This window comes from Bombina bombina, chromosome 7 (genome assembly GCF_027579735.1).
Source record: "Bombina bombina isolate aBomBom1 chromosome 7, aBomBom1.pri, whole genome shotgun sequence".
NCBI lineage: Eukaryota > Metazoa > Chordata > Amphibia > Anura > Bombinatoridae > Bombina > Bombina bombina.
The window spans coordinates 353,081,644-353,103,508 of record NC_069505.1 but is presented as its reverse complement, the minus strand read 5'-3'; the positions used below and the strand labels follow the sequence as shown (position 1 = coordinate 353,103,508).

Here is a 21,865-nt window from a genome sequence, read left to right as displayed (position 1 = left end):
GCTCGGTCTGAGCAATGCCTCTGGTAAGTCGTGAGGCTGTCTTCCCCGGCTCCGGTATATGTCGCGCTTTAAATTTTACCTTCCATCACTGATCGCTAATCCTGTGGTTGAAAGCTTCTGCCCCTTCGAGCTGACAGGAACACCATGCAGTTCCATAGGTCCGATCAGACTGAATGTCCCCTGTTGCAGTCTAACTCCTTTGGCACGCTTGTAGCGTGAATGAAAGGGAACACATCAGGGCCTACTATTGCTACCTCAGGCCGTTATGAGTGATCCCAGAAACCGGACTATTCCACTTATTAAGCTCTTTTCACCCTCTGCTGTACATGCTGCTTATCGCTTAAGCGCTGGTCATCTTTTTGACAGGGATTTGGCGTTTTACATTCCCTTTTCTCACTTTGAATGCAGTCCTTTAGCAGAGCATTAGCAAAATGCGGCCATTCTCTTTGTAGGTCGGCTCCGCCCCCCCATATTAATTTGTTTTGTAATTTTCCCTATGGTTCTTGCACCCAGACCTGTCTGGGGTTAACTGCCTGTGACTCTGGGGACAGCACAGCTTCCTGTGAGTGCCAGTGGCACCAAGGGCTGAGCATGTTGCAGGGTCATGGGATGTGTACCAGGTCCGGTATGAGAGTGCAGTTCCCTTCCGTGTTTTGTATATTTCTAGGGTGATTACATATGCCTGTGCACCCTTCCCTTGTTGCCAGTTTGTTTGGATTTGAGAGCTTGCATTGTGTGTCTGTTTAAGGGTCCCAGGTATTGGGAAGGACCTTGACGAGGTACCTGGGCTTGTCCCATTTGGCCAGATGCGGTAACTAACCATTCAATTTTTGCTTTTAAATCTTAGCTGAGAGCTTGTAAGTGAGTGCTGGGTTTTCTCTGTGTGTTGTATTAATTTGTTTTGTAATTTTCCCTATGGTTCTTGCACCCAGACCAGTCTGTCCGCATGTTTTTATTGGTGGATGAATTTATCCACCAATCAGCAAGGACAACCCAGGTTGTTGACCAAAAATGGGCGGGCATCTAAACTTACAATAGGAGTCAATTAGGAAGTTGCTTACAATTTCATGCTCTATCTGAATCACAAAAGAAAAAAATTTGGGTTCAGTGTCCCTTTAAGGTGTGTCCTACCATACACCAATCAAAGGCTACATGGGCGTGTCCTTCTTAGACAAAGACTAGGCCAAAGCCTAGTCTATATTTTAAATCACAGTATAATTTAATAATTAACTACTTGAAAATTCTAGGGATAAATTCTCTGGTTTTATGACACCACAGGCGGCACAACACAGAGCTTAGGGGGGGCGAGAGAGGTGGAACACAGAATGAGGGTGAAATACGGCACAATAGAGAGAAAGTAATAAAGATAGCGTGTGTAAGAATGAGCCTTATAATCAGAAGAGAATATAAATGAAATGAATACGAAACCCGAATGTTCCTTTCATGATTCCGATTGAACAAACATTTTTAAAACAACTTTCCAATTTACTTCTGTTATCAAATTTTCTTTGTTTTTTGGTATTTGTTAAAATACAGGAAGGTAAGCTCTTCAAAAAGGTATTCCATAAAAGGGACATTAAACACTAAATACACATTGTGCACCTCCCTTTAACAACAGTTTGTTCAGAAGTACTCTGTAAAAGCATTTTTTCAGAATGGGAAGACATCTAATTAATAGCATTCTATGGACAAACAGTAACAGTGTTGAGGAATATCTTGGCTATGCACTGAGCTATTCTGACGGTTAAGAGTCATTTTAAATAAGAAAATAAGCAGCTGAATAGGGTTTCTGGTTTTTATCTACAGTCAGAGTCTGTGTCTATAATTATAAAAGCCAGACTTCTAAAACTCAAAGTATACATTAGCAACGGAACTTCATCACTCTCATGGAAAAGTGTTGATCAAACAAGTCATTAAAAACGTTTGTGCTTTTAGCTTGCTCAACGTGGCTACATGGTGTCTCACCATTAAAGAGACAGGAAACCCCAAAATTTTCTTACATGATGTAGATAGAACATACAATTTTAAACAACTTTCCTATTTATTTCTATTATCAAATTTGCTTAATTTTATTGTAATTATTTGCTGAAGAAACAGCATTGCACTACTGGCAGCTAGCTGAACACATCTAGTTAGTCAATCACAGGCACGAATCAGCAGCTAGCTTCCACTTGCTAATATGTGCATATTATTTTTCAACAAGGGATGCCAAGAGAACAAAAACACATTTAAAATTGAAAGTTAATTTAAAAGTAACTTAAAATGACATGCTCCATCTGAATCTTGAAGGTTTCATTTTGACTTTCCTATCCCTTTAAAGGAATATTAAACACCTTTTGATTTGTGTAAAAATTGTGCTTGTCCCATAAAGGTTAAAAAGCAAATTCAATCTGTTGCCAAGTTTTTTTTTTAAAAAATACTGAAAAACAAATAGCTGGTTACAAAATTTGCTCTGTGAACTCTGTAAGGAGCATGGTACAAGCATAAGTTTTTTATAGAAGAAGGAGGCATTTATAGGGTTAATTACAATGTAAACATTAAATGCTTTAGAGCATGTCATTTTATGCATTGTCAATGTATTTAATTCTGCAAAGGGGTTAAACAGAGATTGGTTTACTGCCTGTGTCTGCTCCAGCAGTTCCCTGTGGATCCTGAGTGACACTTTAACCATGTTTAACCCATATTTGAGGGGTTAAACACATATACTTGCAAGGTCGCTAGTGCTAAAATGACATGGTCTACCAAATTTGAGCAAGTAATTTTTGCACTATAATGGCCAATTAAAACTTTTCTAAGGATTGCAAAATTATTTTTTTATATCCCCTCCCCAATTCATTTACAAATAAAATAGTACAGCTTCTTGAAGGTCTGTCAGTGTTCATGTGCACTATGGTTTGTATATTTTGTCTATTTCAGTGTTTCATAAGCAGTGTTCTGTGGGTTCTAGTTGATGTCCCATTGTGCACAAAAAATGGTGCCACAAATTAACTAAACTTAAAGGGACATTCAAATGCAAAAATGGCATTGTATATATGGTTAAGACATTATTATTATTATTATTATTATTATCGGTTATTTGTAGAGCGCCAACAGATTCCGCAGCGCTAAGACATCTACTTCTTACATGACAGATCCTAGATAACTAGGATTAAACAGATATCCAAAGTCCTGCATTGATGCTCCCACGTAGAACATGGTAGGTCTGTGAGTTTAGAATAAGTGGCAGTCACAAGTAACAGCCAATCACATGCGTTTCCTGCAATGTATGAAGTACCTGAGCAAGAATGTAACAAACAAATGGGAGCATGTCATTTGTTTGCCTCTTTAATATCTTCTTCAGATGTGGCTAACACTGCCATCCCAAAAAGAACAGTAGCAATGGAGGAAACGTGTTATTAACCCCTTGGATTCAAGATAGGGATCTGTCCTTTAAGACATTTACAAAGCAAATACATAAAAAATTAAATAACTTGGCTTACCTTTTCGAAACGTCATTTTTTTTTAAATGTATTCTTCCTTGTCAATTACAACCTGCAGAAATATAGAAAAGAAACAAGACCTATTAAAACACACAATATATATATATATATATATATATATATATATATATATATATATATATATATATATTTATTTTTTTAAAGCCTTGTATAGGGTGTAATGCTGGGGCATGTTATGAGGAGGTGTGCGGTCTCACTAACATTATATCACATTTTATCTCTCTCATAGCAATGCACCACTGAGAGCTAGCTGAACACCTCTGGCGAATCAATGACAAGATTAATATGCATGTAGCTGCCAATCACTGACTGGGACTTGTACTATGCATTCCTGGTTGATACCCTGGAGCCTCTACATCAGTTAGGGGTGAGATCAGCAGTACAAAAAAAAAAAAAAAGTAGTTATACAAAATACATTTTGACTCATATTTGGGCAAAAACATATTTGCTTCTTTTGTTATTTTTTCCCCCAGCTACTTTTTTTATTTTTACTGTGGAGCTCCCCAAAACTGATGCCAAGGTTCCAACGGCCTGGAATACCAAGGGGGTGATTGCAAAGCCAGTAATTTGTGAGGCTTTTCCAATTTTAAGGAAAGTTGGTATATTTTATTCACCCCCCTCCCTTTTTTTGTATATTAATAATATAATCAAAGTAAAAAAATTGTTAAGTTGTTTTATTCAACTAAGCAACATATTTTGGGTGCACCAAACGATTCTGTCTCTTATTCAAGTGAATAGAAGGCACTACTACCAGTAGTATAAGGTAGCAATTAATATATTCATATTTAACAATCTACACAGTGCCAGTTTGTATATTTCTTACATCATCATCATCAGTACTCATTACTACAAATATATTATAAGATTAAATATAATGAATATGTCCAGTTTAAGTTGATTTAGCAGTTGCATTGTGGTCAGGGCCATAGGCTGATGAATCCTTTTATAGAGAACACAGATAACAATTCCAATATTTACTCTCATAATTTTGTTTTACCGTTTAGAAATATTAGCTAAGATGTCTATAAAAATTGACAATGTTTATCATACATTGCTACTCCATCCCACCTAACGGTCAAACTAGAAATACAAGCCGTTTGCTGCTTAACCAAAGAAGGTAATCATAAGTAGTGTCATTTATAGTCCCTCTGACAGCACATCATGGATTATACTGGAAACTAGCTTTGATTACAAGGTAACATTTTTAGACCTAAGTGTTATTAAAAATGAAAAAGGTAGCAAATCCTACAACAAATAAAATGTATATTAATGCATTTCTAATTGAAAAGATATATGGTATTGTTCAAGTCAATTTTTACTTAGCAATACAAATATAATTTTTTTTTTTAATAATTTGACTGTAGAATAAACCAAAAGGAAGGATGTTAAAAGTGCATCTAATCTGTATTTAAAGGGACAGTATACACCAATTTTCATATAATTGCATGTGATAGACACTTCTATGAAGAAGAATATGCACAGTTACTGATATAAAAATCCAGCATAAAAACTTAATTAGAAGCTCCCAATTTAGCACTGTTGATGAGTTTAGGCTGGGACACCAACTGAAATGGGCTGAGAAAACATGAAGGGCAGACAACCCTTCACTCCTGCAAATGAAAAGACCCATTAAACTATTAGGTATCTGTAGACATCCGTATACATCTAAAAAAAAACTTGGGGGCTTGGTTATGAGTCTAAAAATCAGTGCAATGTTATTTAAAAATAAGCAAAACTACATTTTTAGAAAAAAAAAAAAATAAAAAACCCCAGATGGGCTATATAAATGGATCATCTACAAAACATCTGTGCAAAGAAAAATCTAGTGTACAATGTCCCTTTAAGAGCTTGCAGTATATTTTTAATTTTTTAAGTACATGTACAAATATATTTTTAGAAAAATGATAGCACTGATGGACAAATTAATACACAGCAACATTTGTATGAGCCAGGCAAGTGTTTTATACATATATTGTTGACAAACCCTGTGGCTATCTAAATAACATTCATTAAACAGCAATACACTTTTTTTAAACAGACAAAATCACTATAGTTTTCATTGCTCTAACAATTTCATAAAAACGTATTCATACTGATAGTAAATGGGAGGTTAACATTGAAAAATAAAATCATAATAGTACACAATTATTTACCGATAAATACAACTAAAACAGCAAAATAATGGTTTACAAAAATGCACACACACAAAGCATTTTTAGTGTCCTAGAGACAAGTTTCGTTAGGTTACTGCAGCGTAACTGACCCCTAATTTAAGAAACAAAGTTCGCAGTGATCCTGATTGATTCTGTCATTATAAACACACATCACGCATGATTTCATATAGCAGAAGCCAGTTAAAAAGAAATACCTCATTCAATCGCAATCAAGCAAAAATGATACATTTACACACGTATAAAAAAAAACCCAGAACTGATACAGTGTTAACAATTACAAGTTACAATTTACCAATGCTTCCCATATAGTGCGTCCCTGGTTCTAATACAGCTGCAGCCAAATGCCAACTCAACACAACAGCATTGGAGGTGCGTCCCTTGTGGCGGAACGGGGTATGACAACCCTGAGTAAAGAATTGCGACTAGATGCCATAATCGCCATCTTTATTTTTGGCTAAAAAAACCCAGAAAGCTGGGAAATCGTGTACAATATGTCTATATTCCATTTAATTGTCTAAATAGGAAGATGTCTAGCATATGTAGGTGTCCTCCTAGTAACTTACCAAACATCAAGGCTGCACTCGTATATTATTTTGTGCTACAGTGCTATCGTACTGCGCCTTCACAGTGTCATTTATAACCACGCTACAAACCAGGCAATATTTTGAGCTACTATTCGGGGCCTTTGGCGGCTTCAGCTGACGTAGCTCAGAGGCCAGCTGCACTTCCGGATTAAAGACAGACAGAAGCTGAGCTGTCTTGTGAGCGCTTCACATCTGGCACCATGTTGGATATCTTTAATTCCATTCCCACCCAGATGGTGAGTGTAAATTATTTGTGCTTGGTACTGAACAGGTAGACAATTTGGTGGTGCTGTGCCCTTAACTCCTTACAGTAAGGGCTGAAACACATTGCTGTTTTCTTTGGCAGCTAGTTGGTACATCCATGTAACTGATATCACATCCTCCTAAAGAAGAACCCTTGATAGGAGTGTTAGCCCCCGAATTGTAATTACATTTATTGTAAAGCTGTTTCAGAACATTTGTTTGCTTGTATTTTAAGTTTATATTTTTTTATTCTGATCACATAAAGATAAAATAATAAATACAATTCTTACACTTCAGCATAGCATGGAGCGGATCAGCAATTCATTTTGTTAATTTGTTACAGTTAAGGGACATGAAACCCTACATTTTTCTTTTATAATTCAGATATTGTATCATTCTAAACACTTTTCCAATGTTGAAGGAACAGCTATGGAGGTGAACCAATGAAAAGAGGCATTTTTGTGCCGCCACCAATCTGCAGCTAGCTCCCAGTAATGCATTGCTGCTCATGAGCTATCTAGGCATGCTTTTCAACTAAATATAGTAAGAGATTTAAGCAAATTTGATAATAGAAGTAAATTGGAAAGTTATTTTAAACCACATGCTGTGTCTGAATCATGAAAGACAAATTTTGGGTTTCATATGCTTTTTATTACTGCTCAGTATGTATTTTTTGTGCAGTTACTAAGTAAACCCTTGACAATTGTGGGATAATCCATATTTCTAAAAATTGTAAACCTGTGCTGCAGAATATGTGTATTAAAAACTTATGCATATTATTGTAACAATCTGTGTCATTGTATTATATTATGAGGTACTTTTTACATTCCAATTTACTTCTATTATCACTACTGGGAGCTAGTTGAACACATGAGGTGAGCCACTGGTTTTATATATATATATATATATATATATATATATATATATATATATATATATATATATATATATATATATCTCCACTTATCAGCACTTAGCTCCTAGTTGTGAGTGCATTGCTGCTCCTGTTCTTTTGGTAACCTTTGTTGAAAAGCATACCTAGATAAGAACAAATCAAAATAGTTAATATAAGTAAATTGGAAAGTTGTTTAAAATTGCATGTTTTTTTTTATTCATGAAAGTTTAATTTTTACTTTACTGTTCCTTTTTTTTAAATGGACAGTAAAGTAAAAATCAACTTGAACTTTCATGGATCAGATAGGGTTTTGTATTTTAAACAAACACCATTTGATTTGTTTTCTTGGAGAAAACCTAAGGGGACTCACACCACCTCGGTTATGTGTCTTAAAGGGTCTTTCTATAGAATAACATTTTGTCTAAGTCTAAAAGGTTTTAAAACAAATGACTATCCTATTTACTGCAATTGTTTTTCAAAATTTAGACTCCACCCACAACTTGCCTTATTTAGAGGAGTCAATACAGACTTGAATCTGCAGACAACAAGGCTAGCCATGGTTATTATAATGTTAGTAAACGGTCAGTTCTTAACCCTTTCACGCCCTTAGGACGTTCCATGACGTCCTAACAGTGCTGGGGTTTAAAGCCCTTTGGATGGAATGAACATCCTAACTTTTTTTTGGCGTCCTGCACCCTCCTGCTTTGATGAAAGGAAACATCCGACTGGGGGACGTGCCTAGCATCGTAGGCAGTCCCCAGATCAGATCTCTGCATTGAAATCACTTGATCACAGCAATGATCACATGACTTCCTGTTTCCTCTAAATGTTTACGTCAGGACCTCGTTTTGATCGTTTACACTTGCCCCCCTCCTGAAAGTGCTAAGCTCAACCCCATCTGGGATAATGCTTTTTGATTGCTATTTTTAATATTTTTTAATAAAGGAATTTTTTTATTTTCATAGAAAAATGTTCTGTGGACTTTTTATTTTTATAGTTTTGCAATCTATTATCTTTTAAAGCCAGTTAGGAAAAGGGTTGGACTTGAGAAGTCATCGGGAGGGTGTATTTTCCACAATTTATAGAGCTAAATTACTTGAAAATGGTGCAAAATAAATTATGAAATAATTTATTGCAAAGTTGTGTCGCTACGCATAATTTTTTTTTGTATCAAAATCTCAAGGTGTTTACTATCCCTTTTACGCACTCTATGGCAACAGAGTTTGCAACAATATATAATATTGCTATAAACATTGTAAGCACTGCTTCCATAAAGTGCTGATGACACATGCATGCTCCTGAGGCTACCTAGGTTTAAAGAAGGATGCAAAGAGAACGCAAATTTAATACAGGTAGAAAAGCCTTTATCCAAATTGCTTGGGACCATGAAAGGTTTGGATTTTGTAGTAATTAAATAAACATAATATTCACTAATTTTAGCTAATATTGGCTGAAATTTAGCAGGGTGGTCAGTAAAACCAGCCGATGGTGTGCCTATTAAATAGTATACTGGATTATAACTCTTGCATAATTATTGTTAGGTGTTAATGTTTGCAAGATCCCACTTTCCAGCACTGAGAGGGTCAGCACACTTAAAATATAGGAATGTCCTGTAAGCAGTAGTGCAGATTAGTTATAATTTATACTGAAGGTTTATCTTTTATTAAGTTGTTATTTCTAAATGAAAGGGACATTAAACACAATATAAACGGTAGGGTTGTGCATTCAGATCTTTTCAGAGCCGGATTGATTACCACGTTAAGATCTGTGCAGATCCAGATCTTAACGTGGTGATCTTGCACCAGAATCTATCCGGATCTGGAAAGAGAAAAATAGCACTTCCGCATTCAGATCCGAATGCACAAGCCTTGAAATTGTTAGATAAAAATCATGTATTCAAACTAATAAGTAGCTTGAGAATAATATGCAGATTATTTTTTTTTTATTTCATTCTTTTATTTAAAGTGTAAAGCTTTAGTGTTCAATGGGCACCACCATATGTACTCTAGGTTTCCTTCTCTGCTGGAGAAATTAGGGAAACGTATACATAGGTCACTACAGAGTGCAACCAATGATTGGAATATCATATATTTTAAGCAAAAATAGGGGTTTATAGGCCTCGAGGCCCAAATGTTGAATTAGACATTGATTATTAGTTTAAATAAATTGGAAAAAAAAGTAACACTTTATTAACATATATGCAACCGAGACAAACAATACACAAACTTATAGTGAACCGGTGAATGAGTGGATCTATCATTCCCACTTCATTGTGAATCCAGTCATAGGTCCACCACAGAACAATAAACGTGCTAATTTATCAAAAGGATGTAAACCGATCGATTGTTTTGGCAAATGTTACCTAATGTTAGTGAGCCGTATACGCCAATACGGTGAACACTTCCGTAATCTAAATTGGTTACTATGACGACCAATACTAAATAAAAGGAAGAAACTTGGCCTATGCCCCAACGAAGTCACATAAGAGTGACAAAACGTGTTGGTGGGCGGGGCTAATTGGGAAACCATGTTAAATGTTTGTGTTACATTGTATCGAGACTAGCGCTTCAATTTTTTAAACACCGGTCATGCGAATTGTTCTGACACGGTTGACTTAAAGGGATACTAAACCCAATTTTTTTTTCTTTCATGATTCAGATAGAGCATGAGATTTTAAGCACCTTTCTAATTCACTCTTATTATCAATTTTTCTTTGTTCTCATGCTATCTTGATTTGAAAAAGCAGTACTGTAAGCTTTAGAGCCGGACCATTTTTTATTCAGCACCTGGGTAGCACTTGCTGATTTGTGGCTAAATGTAGCAAACCAATCAGTAAGCTCTACCAAGGTGCTGAACTAAAAATGGGCCTGCTCCTAACCTTTTATTACTGCTTTTTCAAATCAAGATAACATGAGAACAAAGAAAAATTGATAATAGGAGTAAATTAGAAAGTTGCTTAAAATTGCATGCTCTATCTGAATCATGAAAGAAAAAAATGTGGGGTTAGTATCCCTTTAATGCTAAATAATTGCAAGCTAGCTGATACAGAGTGACTTGGTATACTCCTGTTAGTTTGGAAAGGACTTGGCTTAGGCAATGAACGGGTCAGGACAGAAATACAGATAAGGGATTTTTGAAACCTTGTGTATAACACTGTATAGCACTGTATCTAGACTAACGCTAGTAACATTACTTACCGGTCATGTGAATTGTGCTTACACGGTTAACCATTAATACTATTACTTAGTGGAACAGATACAAATACTTGTGTATATCTTAACGGTCAGTCCTGAACAGAACTCCACTTTAGAGATTAGCGTGCCAGGCAAGATGTGCGGACACGGTACTAATCCTTTGTAATTTAAGGGGATACACTTTCAATAATATACATATTAATAACGGTGTAACCTGAATATAGCCACATAGATCTAAATATAGCCACAGAGACAGAGGGCTATTTAGACTGCTTGTTGTAGTGTGTCAAGCGAATCATGATATTAGGGGTGCACTATGACTAGATCATTCCACACACATTTACACACTGTTTGAATTCCGCAATATAAATAAGGAATCTTATATATGTGATTATTAAAAGTAGCTATTCCGCAACTGCACAGTGGTTTTCCTTATTAGTCAAACTCTATAGCCCTAATTTTTAAATCCATGTGTTTTAATTCTGTGGTGGTCCTATAACTGGATTCACAATGAAGTTTAGATCCACTCATTCATAGGTTCACTATAAGTTTGTGTATTGTTCAAAACTGACTGGAATATAGCAGTGTTAAAGGGACTCATAGAAAAGAAAAGGACAAATCCGGATAGATAGCCAGTGCAATTAGTTTTTATTCATCTGTAGAGTAGTTTAGCAGGGCAGCTTAAACTAACTGACATGTTTCGCGCATAACCTATGCGCTTCTTCAGAGGTGTTAAAGGGACAACTTGATTTTTTTTTATTATTATTTTTAAAAAGATTGATAACGCCTTTGCTACCCATTCCCCAGTTTTGCATAACCAACACTGTTATTTATTTTAATTATAAAATATTTTACCAGGAAGGATACATTGAGATTTCTCTAGTTTTTAAGTATGTCCAGGGTCCACATAACATTGCATTGATACAATAGGGTACAGTTGAATACAAAAACTAATATTAATGCAAAATTTAACATAGAACAGGTAGGAAATATATAATCAACCATGGCAGGTGCATTCTGTTTTGAGATACGTAGAGAGGGATCTCTTAAAGGATTTTAGGCTTGTGGAAGATTTGAAAGTATGCGGGAGGTCGTTCCATAATTGTGGTGCTCTGTAGGAAAATTAGGATCAAGCTGCTTTCTGTTTGTATTGAGGCAAACTAAATAATGTGCTGGTACTGGATCGGAGGTTATAGGAGGTGGGAACAGCCGGGATGAGCATTCTGCTCTGGTAGGGTGGGAGCTTCTCAGAAAAGCTCTTAAACACAAGGCAGGAAAGATGGAGGGTGTGTCTGGATTCCAGTTTAGTCCTTTTAGCATGTCAAAATGGTGGGTCCTGTAGTTACATTGTAGCACAAAGTGGCAGAACGAGTTACACAATGTATTAAGGTTATTAAGGTGAGTTTGCGGTGCAGGTGCGTATACTACATCCCCATAATCAATGATTGGCATCAGCATTTGCAGTACATATAAATATACTTTTTACCTCTGTAATTACCTTGTATCTAAGCTTCTGCAGACTGCCTCCTTATCTCAGATCATTTGACAGACTTGCATTTCAGGTAATTAGTGCTGACTCTTAAATAACTCCACGTGCATGATCACGTGAAACACACAAACTAACGCTCTTTAGCTGTGAAAAACTTGTCAAATGCTTTCAGATAAGAGACAACCTTCAAGGGCTTAGAAATTAGCATATGAGCCTACCTAGCTTTAGCTTTAAACTAAGAATACCAAGAGAACAAAGCAAATTTGATGATAAAAGTAAATTAGAAAGTTGTTTAAAATTACATGCCATATCTGAATCATGAAAGTTTAATTTGGACTTTACTATCTCTTTAACCTCTAAGATTGTGTTTTGCTAGGCCCCTGAAGGCCTCCCCTTATCTCAGTGCTTTTTATTCACTTTTTAAATCTTGCACAGCCAGACAGTGCTAGTTCATGTGTGTATAGATAACATTGTGCTCACTCCCGTGGAAAATAATGGTTATGCAATAACCAGCACTGATTGGCTAAAATGCAGGCTTGTAAAAACGAACTGAGATAAGGGGCAGTCTGCAGGGACTTAGATTCAAGGTAATCTCAGAGGTAAAAACTATATTCATGTAACCATGTTTATGCAAAACTGGGGAATGGGTAATAAAGGGATTATCTATCTTATTAAACAATAACTATATTCTATTAGACTGCCCCTTATAAAGTGATGGTAAACCCAAGCATATAACAAATGCTAGGATTTAACATTTAATTCTGTCATTGTTTCATAAAAAACAATGTTAAACTCACCCTATCTGTAAGGAAAGTATATTGCTAACTCAGTGCCTCCAGCTGCCCGTGGCACAACGCTTTCGTCATTGAGGTGACGTTTCCACCTCTAAACCAATAGCTGTGTGTGTCAACTGACATACTAGCATGGCTATTGTTCTAGAGGTGGAAACGTCACCTCATTGGAGAAGAACGCTGTGCCGGGGGGCGGCCGGAGGCGCTGTTAACGATTTATACTTTCCTTACAGATGGGGTGAGTTTGACATCGTTTTTTACAAAACGATAACAGAAATTAATGAATATTTTTAGTGATGGTAAATCCTAGCGTCTGTTATACCCTTGAATTTACCATCATTTTAAGTGTGGTGTTTGCCTTTCCAATTCTAACTGTAATTGGAAAGTCCACAGTTTTGAGGATTAAAATTAAAGAAGGAGACAAAATAATGAAAGTATATTTCAAAGTTTTAATACATTTAATTACATATTTCTTTCATGCAGGTGGCAAGAGTCCACAAGTTATTATGTATGGGATACACATTCCTCCTAGTAGCAGGCAAAGTTTCCCAAACCTCAAAAGCCTATCAATACCTCTCACACATACATTTTAGACTTTGCCTCCCTAGGAGGTGGTTGAAGCATGATGTGCTTGATTTCTTCTGTGAAAAGTGCTTCAGAGCATATTGAAGCCCAGTTCCCCTCAGAGTACAGTGCTTGTCAGAGGGAAGAGAAGGGAGTAGTGCCTCATGTCACCATGTTTTCACCGTTTGGGAAATCTCTTCATGGGCTCTCTGTAAATTTGGTTGCAAGGATTCATCTTCTGCCTCCTTTTACAGATTGACTTTATACTTCTATTCCAATACCTCTGCTGCTATGTTTCAGTACTGGTATGGTGGTCTGCTATCAGTGGACGAGTGTCTAAAAGTTAAGTATACATTTTATTACTATAGGACACTTACTACATAAGTTTTCACTCTATTTTCTATAAAGAGCCCAGGTTTTATTCCCCTTTATGTTTGCTTGTTTCTTTGTACAAATATACAGCACAAGTCTAAGGGGGAGCTTATATACAAGGTTATGTTGTTGTGTTTTGTTTTTTTTGAGGATTATATGTTATATTTGGCACCTTACCTGATTCTATAGTTTTTTACACACATGCATGCTCTCCGCATCGCACCATATATCAGTCTTTATGTGATGTCATTATTATGCGCACTTAAATTTTGTGCCAAAATTTACCTTAAAAGACCTGCCCCCCCCCTTTACCGTGTGCTTTCAAAACACATTAAGGGCTTCATATCAGCTAAATGTTTTTTTTTTTGTTTGATACTCTTTACTTTGACTTTATGGAGCAGCACCATCCTGTCCCTGAAGTTACCATAGAGACTGAGCTGGCTTAACTCCTTTCTTCCAAAGCTTAGAGATATCTCAAATCCTTTCTTGGGCAGAAACCAGTTCTTGCCTTATTACTGAGATTCACATCCTGGGTGTAGACAACTGGGAGGCAGATTACCTCAGTCGTCAGTCCCTACATCCGCGAGAGTGGTCTCTCCACCGAGATGTGTTCTATCGGATTTTATAAATATGGGGCCTTCCGGAAATAGATCTGATGGCCTCTTGTTTGAACAAGAAACTTATAATGGAAAGATGAGGAAAAGCAGCGCTCCTCAAAGAAGGAGCCAAAGCCTATATAAAGAAATAATGTCTATATAAATATCTTATGTTATGTGGGTGAATACAGAAATTATTCACCCACATAAGATATTTCTAGAGACATTATTCCTTTATATAGGCTTTGGCTCCTTCTTTGAGGAGCGCTGCTTTTCCTCATCTTTGCATTATAATCCCTTTTTGGAGCTGTTGAGAGAGAACTCAGAGGAAGCAGCTTTCTTTTAAAAGCTGTGCAAATACACTATCTCTTGAACAAGAAAATTCCCAGGTAATTTGCGAGGTCCATGGATCCTCAGGCGGAGGTGTTAGATGCCCTAGCAGTACCCTGGTCTTACCAGCCTGCTTATATATGCCCCCTCTGGTTCTGCTTCCCAGAGTGATTTCCAAAATCAAAATGGAACAGTCTTCTGTAATCCTGATATTCCCTTCGTGGCCTCACAGGATTTGGTATGCGGATCTAGTTAGAATGTCCAGCTGCCTGTCGTGGCTTCTTCCTCTAACACCACACCTTCTATCTCAAGGTCTGTTTTTCCATCCAGATCTAAATCTCTAAACTTAATGGCATGGTGATTGAACGCTTAGTTATCAGTCATAGAGGATTTTCTGACTCTGTGATTAACACAATGATTCAGGCCCGCAAACCTGTTTCAAGAAATATATATCACAAAGTTTGATTTTCCATCAAGATAAAGCTTAACTCTCACAACATTAATAAGGAAATTGTCGTTCCTTCCTTGTGTCCTAATCTGAAAAAAAGCTATTGAAAAAGTTTTGCATTCTTTGGATGTTAGAGCATTAAAATATTATGTTGATGCTACTAAGGATTGCATATGTGCTCCTCTGTCCGCCGCAGCTTGATAAATCGACACCCTAAGTCAGTCTGTTCTGTTTTCTTGTCCTAGGAAAGGCCAAAAGGCCTCTGCTATTTCTTTAGCCTCTTTGTTGAATTTTTTTAATTCACAAAGCTCATTTGGAGGCAGGTCAGTCTCCGCCTCAGAGAATTACAGCTCATTCTACTAGATCGGTTATCCCATCTTGGGCTTTCAAGAATGACGCTTCATTTAATCAAATTTGCAAAGCGGCCACTTGGTCTTCTTTACATACCTTTTTCTAAATTTTACCATTTTGATGTTGTTTTTTGGCTCATCAGAAGCAGCTTTTGGTAGAAAGTTCCTTGAGGCAGTTGTCTCAGTTTGTCAATTGTGCCTATAATTTTGATGGTTTTTGTCATAAAAGGCATTATATGGGGTTTTGGATTTATTTTCTCAGCGAAAATAGCCGTTTTTATTTTATCCCTCTCTTTTTGTTACTCGTGGACTTCCACATCTTGGGTATTATATCCCATACGTATCAGCTCGTGGAATCTCACCACCTATATGAAAGAAAACATAATTTATGTAAGTACTTGCCTAATTAATTTCTTTCATGGTGGCAAGAGTCCACGAGGCCCCACCTATTTGTGTGTGTGTATATGTATATATATATATATATATATATATATATATATATATATATATATATATATATATATATATATATATATATATATATATATATATATATATATATATATATATATATATATATATATATATATATATATATATATATATATATATATATACAGCCAAAAGAAAATGCACTCTCAGGACTTTCAAAAACAGGTTACTTTTATTTCTGTAACGTTTTCGGAGGTCTTGCCTCCTTCATCAGCATAAATAAAGTGAAAACAAACAAACTCTTAAATAGTGACATACTCACTCAAAATCATTTCAAACCACTACCTGTGCTGGCGCCAAAATTACCGGTGTTGGAACGCATAATGCGTTCCAAATGTGCTAAGTGGCGGAAGTAGTGCGCCAAACTACTTCCGGTTGTCAAAATTCTATAGCCGTAAATAATCGGCTTTCTCTATGTGAATGCCATAATTATAAAACCATTGTGGCATATTATCTAAACGCATAAAGCAAACTCTTAGCGTGCAAACGATTGTGCTGATACTTTGATTAGTGATAGTAAATGTGACAGCCGCTTGTTGCCATGACAACTTAAACAATGCTGGAGTGTAATCCTGTACAGGGACAGACTAACAGTAACTATGTTTCTGAATACACCAAAGTGTGTTAAAACAGGCATGATGTTTGGCTACAATGTAAGTGTTTAAAGATGGTGTATATATTGATAAAAGAGAATAAACACATCTAATTATTAGGCACGCCAGCTGATATATTGTGCTATATATATATGTGTAGTGTTGCCTTATATTGAAGATATTGAATCAATATGTCCAATATTCATAGAGGAATCTCATATGGAGATATGTACCTCCGATATATAGCCTTCAAATTCTACATAACTAAAATATTAACGATTATCCTTTATCTGCGATCTTCCCATTAGTATGAGCTGTTAACATGCATATTATTCCTATCCTCTGTCAAAAACCCTTTATGTATTTTTGAAATTTATACCGCTCACCTAGTTCCTATTCAGTGATGGGGTTATATATTAACACCATATTAATTCTCGTTATGAGAGCTACGTGGGTCATATATGTATATTCCACTGCTATCTTGTGGCTAACAATGCCCTCATATGCTCCCTATTTAAACACTCCAAAGCGTTTAGGCACAAACGTACAAAAGATGAATAAACTTAAACTTAAAAATTAAACTAAAAATAAAAATAAAAATAATAACGATAATCGTTAATATTTTAGTTATGTAGAATTTGAAGGCTATATATCGGAGGTACATGTCTCCATATGAGATTCCTCTATGAATATTGGACATATTGATTCAATATCTTCAATATAAGGTAACACTACACATATATATATATATATAGCACAATATATCAGCTGGCGTGCCTAATAATTAGATGTGTTTATCCTCTTTTATCAATATATACACCATCTTTAAACACTTACATTGTAGCCAAACATCATGCCTGTTTTAACACACTTTGGTGTATTCAGAAACATAGTTACTGTTAGTCTGTCCCTGTACAGGATTACACTCCAGCATTGTTTAAGTTGTCATGGCAACAAGCGGCTGTCACATTTACTATCACTAATCAAAGTATCAGCACAATCGTTTGCACGCTAAGAGTTTGCTTTATGCGTTTAGATAATATGCCACAATGGTTTTATAATTATGGCATTCACATAGAGAAAGCCGATTATTTACGGCTATAGAATTTTGACAACCGGAAGTAGTTTGGCGCACTACTTCCGCCACTTAGCACATTTGGAACGCATTATGCGTTCCAACACCGGTAATTTTGGCGCCAGCACAGGTAGTGGTTTGAAATGATTTTGAGTGAGTATGTCACTATTTAAGAGTTTGTTTGTTTTCACTTTATTTATGCTGATGAAGGAGGCAAGACCTCCGAAAACGTTACAGAAATAAAAGTAACCTGTTTTTGAAAGTCCTGAGAGTGCATTTTCTTTTGGCTGTATATCTTCTACAAATTTGCACCCAGGCATTGGTGTTTTGGATATATATATATATATATATATATATATATATATATATATATATATATATATATATATATATATATATATATATATATATATATATATATATATATATATATATATATATATATATATATATATATATATATATATATATATATTTATTATATTATAATTATATTATATTTTTTTTGTTTAAAGCACATTTTTTCCTGCTTTTACTCCTTAAACACCTCACTGCTTGGCTTAACGTTAAACTGAGGTATGTGTGAGGTGGGAGGGGTATTTATAGGCTTTTGTGGTTTGGGAAACTTTGCCTCCACCTGGTAGGAATGTATATCCCATACATAACAGCTGGTGGACTCTCGCCGCCATGAAATAAATTAATTTATCAGGTAAGTTCTTACATAAATTATGTTTTTTATATTACAATATCAAAGTGTTTAATGCTCCTTTTTAACTATGAATATGATTTACTTCCAGGACTACAAGGGACAGAAGCTTGCAGAACAGATATTTCAAGGAATCATTCTCTTTTCTGCTGTAAGTAGCATCCTTTCTTGTCAGAAAACATTTAGCTTATTTAGTGATTTGTGTAATATTGTTTTGCACATCTTACATTGTTATATGAATGCTCATTGTATCAATAAAAAACAAATTCCAGTGCTTAGAGAGCAAATAAAAAATTTGTTTTTAGTAACTATCCTAAGGGCAACATTTAACCTGATTACAGGTGGACAGGTTTGCTAGTAGATAACCAGATAGTCTGCAGTCGCCACTTATGCTACATCACATGGTGAAATTTATTATTGCACAAGAACTTCCTTAAATTGTGCAAGAGTATGGAATGTCAGTCACCCTGTCTGGGTAATTGTTCTTACCACCTCTGATCATGAAGTGTTTAATATGGGTTGGCTTAGTCCATGCCATGCAGGTAGCTTGTTTTATAAAATATGTACTTTTAATGTGGTTATAGCAGCTTTTTCCTCACTATACAGCAGTTAGATTTTTGCTGGTACTGCTGACTAAGGCTTCATTTTAGAGTAAATACTCTGCATTCACAGCTTTTTATACTATGTGGAATGAGCTAGCAAAAATCGAGCCTGCAGCCACAAATTTGAAACACAGAAACTGCTTTTTGCATCTCCACCGAGAGTAAAATCTAGCACAACATTTAATCCATTTGGATATTAGTGTCCCACTTCTATATCCACTGAGTTTCTGACTTTAGAAATTGGGTTTTTAGGGAATAATTCTACAAGTTTGTTTTTCTAACCATAGTTGCAACCACAACAGAATGAATACACAATGAGGATGACTATTAACCAGGTATAGGAGGGATGAGATGCTGGACCTGAAGTGAAGCATCCTGTTCGCAGTGAACTTTTTGGAATTAGCAACTTGTTCCTGGATCTCCACAAAGAGTCCACAAACTGCAGTAGTTAGTAGAGGACAAATTACATGAATTGATAGTACCTTGAATATGAATTAAAATCATTCATACCTATGGTAGTCAGTTGACCAAGTTTTGTTACATGAAGACTACTCTTAGATGCCTATTAGTGTGACAACAAATGCAAAAAGGACCAGGGCTCAATTCCAACCACATTTTCAAAAGAAGGTGAAATTTTGCCTGGCATGTAGTAGAAGTTACACTCAAGGAGGCAGGAGATGAAGGGACTGGACTGGAACAAAATGTAAGCTAAATACTTGCAGATATAGATAATATAAACCATATAACAGTGCATGGCATTTGTCTAAAAGAAGAAAACGGGGGCAACTCTGGCATAAACTCACAAGAACATCAGAGAAAAAATAGATATTTCTTTGCTGAATGAAACCATCTTTTCTGTGGGAATAGCCGAAATCAACCAGTTAAAATAAATACCTATTCATCAGTGGAAAATAGGCAGAGTTCATGTTTGTTTCCTTTTAAAGTATTTTAACACAGACATTTCCCCCCCCCCCCAGTACTATGTCCTTTCAAAACACATTTTGGAACAGATATTATATTGTTTTGTTATTTAATGTATGATCAATTTTACTGTGATAATTATCTGTATCTTGTATTTGTTTAATAAAATGTACTTGTTTCTTTCAGATTATTGGGTTTATCTACGGTTACATCATAGAACAGTTTGGCTGGACTGTGTATATAGTTATAGCTGGATTTGCTGTGTCCTGTCTGGTAAGTAAAACAAAGTTTATAAGTTTTGTCCTTGTGATAATAATTAACTAAAGACGTTTTCTCTGTTACAGAACCATATTTGTATTGGTGAGTTTATGGACTTTTGAGTTGGTAGAAATGCCACTTCCTGTGTAAAGTAGCTCAGTCTCTACCTTAAGTGGTTTCCCCAGTGGACTTATTGGCTGTAGTTGACTATTCTTAGGTACGCCATGCAAACTTTTCATATTCACACAGCATGATCTACAATGGGTTTATTGGTGGCGGTTGATTCCCCATAGGTACCCCATGCCAGGTATTCATATTCACACAACATAATGTACAATGGGTTAACAATGGTGGTTGATTCCCCATAGGTACCCCATGCCAGGTATTCATATTAACTTCATGATCTACAATGGGTTTATTGGTGGTGGTTGATTCCCCATAGGTACCCCATGCCAGGTATTCATATCCAAACAGCATGATATAAAATGGGTTTATTGGTGTAGTTGATTCTTTATAGGTACCCCGTGGCCTATTCTCATAGCATGATCCTGCAGGGTTCTGTAACTTTCTGGCTATTTGCATATTTTCTTGTCTACAAAACCTGTGCTTATTTAGATCCAGTCCTTTTTCAGCATATATCTTGCAAATCAGGTTGTATATTCCTTTCTATTTGGATTAATTGTTGAGATACTTCTGGCACCCGCCATATTCCGCATTTGTTTGCTGGCGAATATCACATACATAGTGGAAACGGCTGAGGAAAAAAAAAAAAGTATTGGCACTATGGATGTGGCAACTGGAGTTTGTGGGAGTTGTGCTGCCGCCATCAAAACTGAAAGTACATGAGGTGTTATGAATTAAAAGTTTGTTGTACACTTTATGAACAAACTTTGTATCTGCCTGACATGCCAGTCAGTCGGTGTATGGATATACTGTACCTGTATAATGGTGCATTGAAAGTATGCTTGCTGTCTTTACTTTTGCAACTTTCACAAGTGTGAATTACTTAGTTTCTTTAAACAATTTTACTATTTGTGAAAAAATAAATAAAATCTATTACCCGGGTTACAGAGATCCGACTTAAAGGGACACTGAACCCAAATGTTTTTTTTCTTTCGGGATTCAGATAGAGCATGCAATTTTAAACAACTTTCTAATTTACTCCTATTATAACATTTTCTTCATTCTCTTGGTATCTTTATTTGAAAAGCAAGAATGTAAGTTTAGATGCCGGCCCATTTTTGGTGAACAACCTGGATTGTTGCTGATTGATAAATAAATTCACCCACCAATAAACAAGTGCTGCCCAGGGTTCTCAACCAAAAATTGACTGGCTCCTTAGCTTAGATGCTTTCTTTTTCAAATAAAGATAGCAAGAGAACGAAGAAAAATTGATAATAGGAGTAAATTAGAAAGTTGCTTAAGATTGCATGCTCTATCTGAATCATGAAAGAAAACATTTGGGTTTAGTGTCCCTTTAAGTACAACTTGAACTTACAAACGGAGAAAATAGAGCTTTATCGCCAATCCTTCTTTCCAGGATAACTCAAAATACTCAAAATCAGTTTGTCACAAGGACAGAAAGTAATGTTACATTTTCTGAACAGGGGCACAGATAACGAAACAAACTTTTCCCTATGCTATCCAAAACTAAAAAAATGTTTGGCTAGAGTTTCACCTAAAAAAAA

At 35.8% G+C, this 21,865-nt stretch overlaps 2 protein-coding genes across 3 annotated transcripts in view; one reads left to right on the top strand and one right to left on the bottom strand.

Moving 5' to 3' along the window:
- The window catches only part of GLT8D1 (glycosyltransferase 8 domain containing 1), a 63,658-nt gene extending 57,343 nt beyond the window's left edge, over positions 1–6,315 (bottom strand). Inside the window, exons 1-2 of one of the 2 annotated variants that reach the window (XM_053721031.1) lie at positions 6,238–6,315; positions 3,480–3,531 (exon numbers count right to left, since the gene is read on the bottom strand). In XM_053721031.1, coding sequence (XP_053577006.1) covers positions 3,480–3,495 — 16 coding nt within the window. In that variant the 5' untranslated portion in view covers positions 3,496–3,531; positions 6,238–6,315. Of the gene's footprint in view, positions 1–3,479; positions 3,532–5,966; positions 6,047–6,237 lie in introns of those variants that run through there. The other variant, XM_053721032.1, reaches the window with a different exon arrangement.
- A 31-nt stretch (positions 6,316–6,346) lies between these two features.
- SPCS1 (signal peptidase complex subunit 1) overlaps positions 6,347–21,865 on the top strand; it is a 31,179-nt gene continuing 15,660 nt past the window's right edge. The window contains exons 1-3 of the mRNA XM_053721033.1: positions 6,347–6,494; positions 18,488–18,547; positions 20,106–20,192. Of these exons, the coding sequence (XP_053577008.1) occupies positions 6,459–6,494; positions 18,488–18,547; positions 20,106–20,192 (183 nt within the window). The 5' untranslated portion in view covers positions 6,347–6,458. The remainder of the gene's footprint in view (positions 6,495–18,487; positions 18,548–20,105; positions 20,193–21,865) is intronic.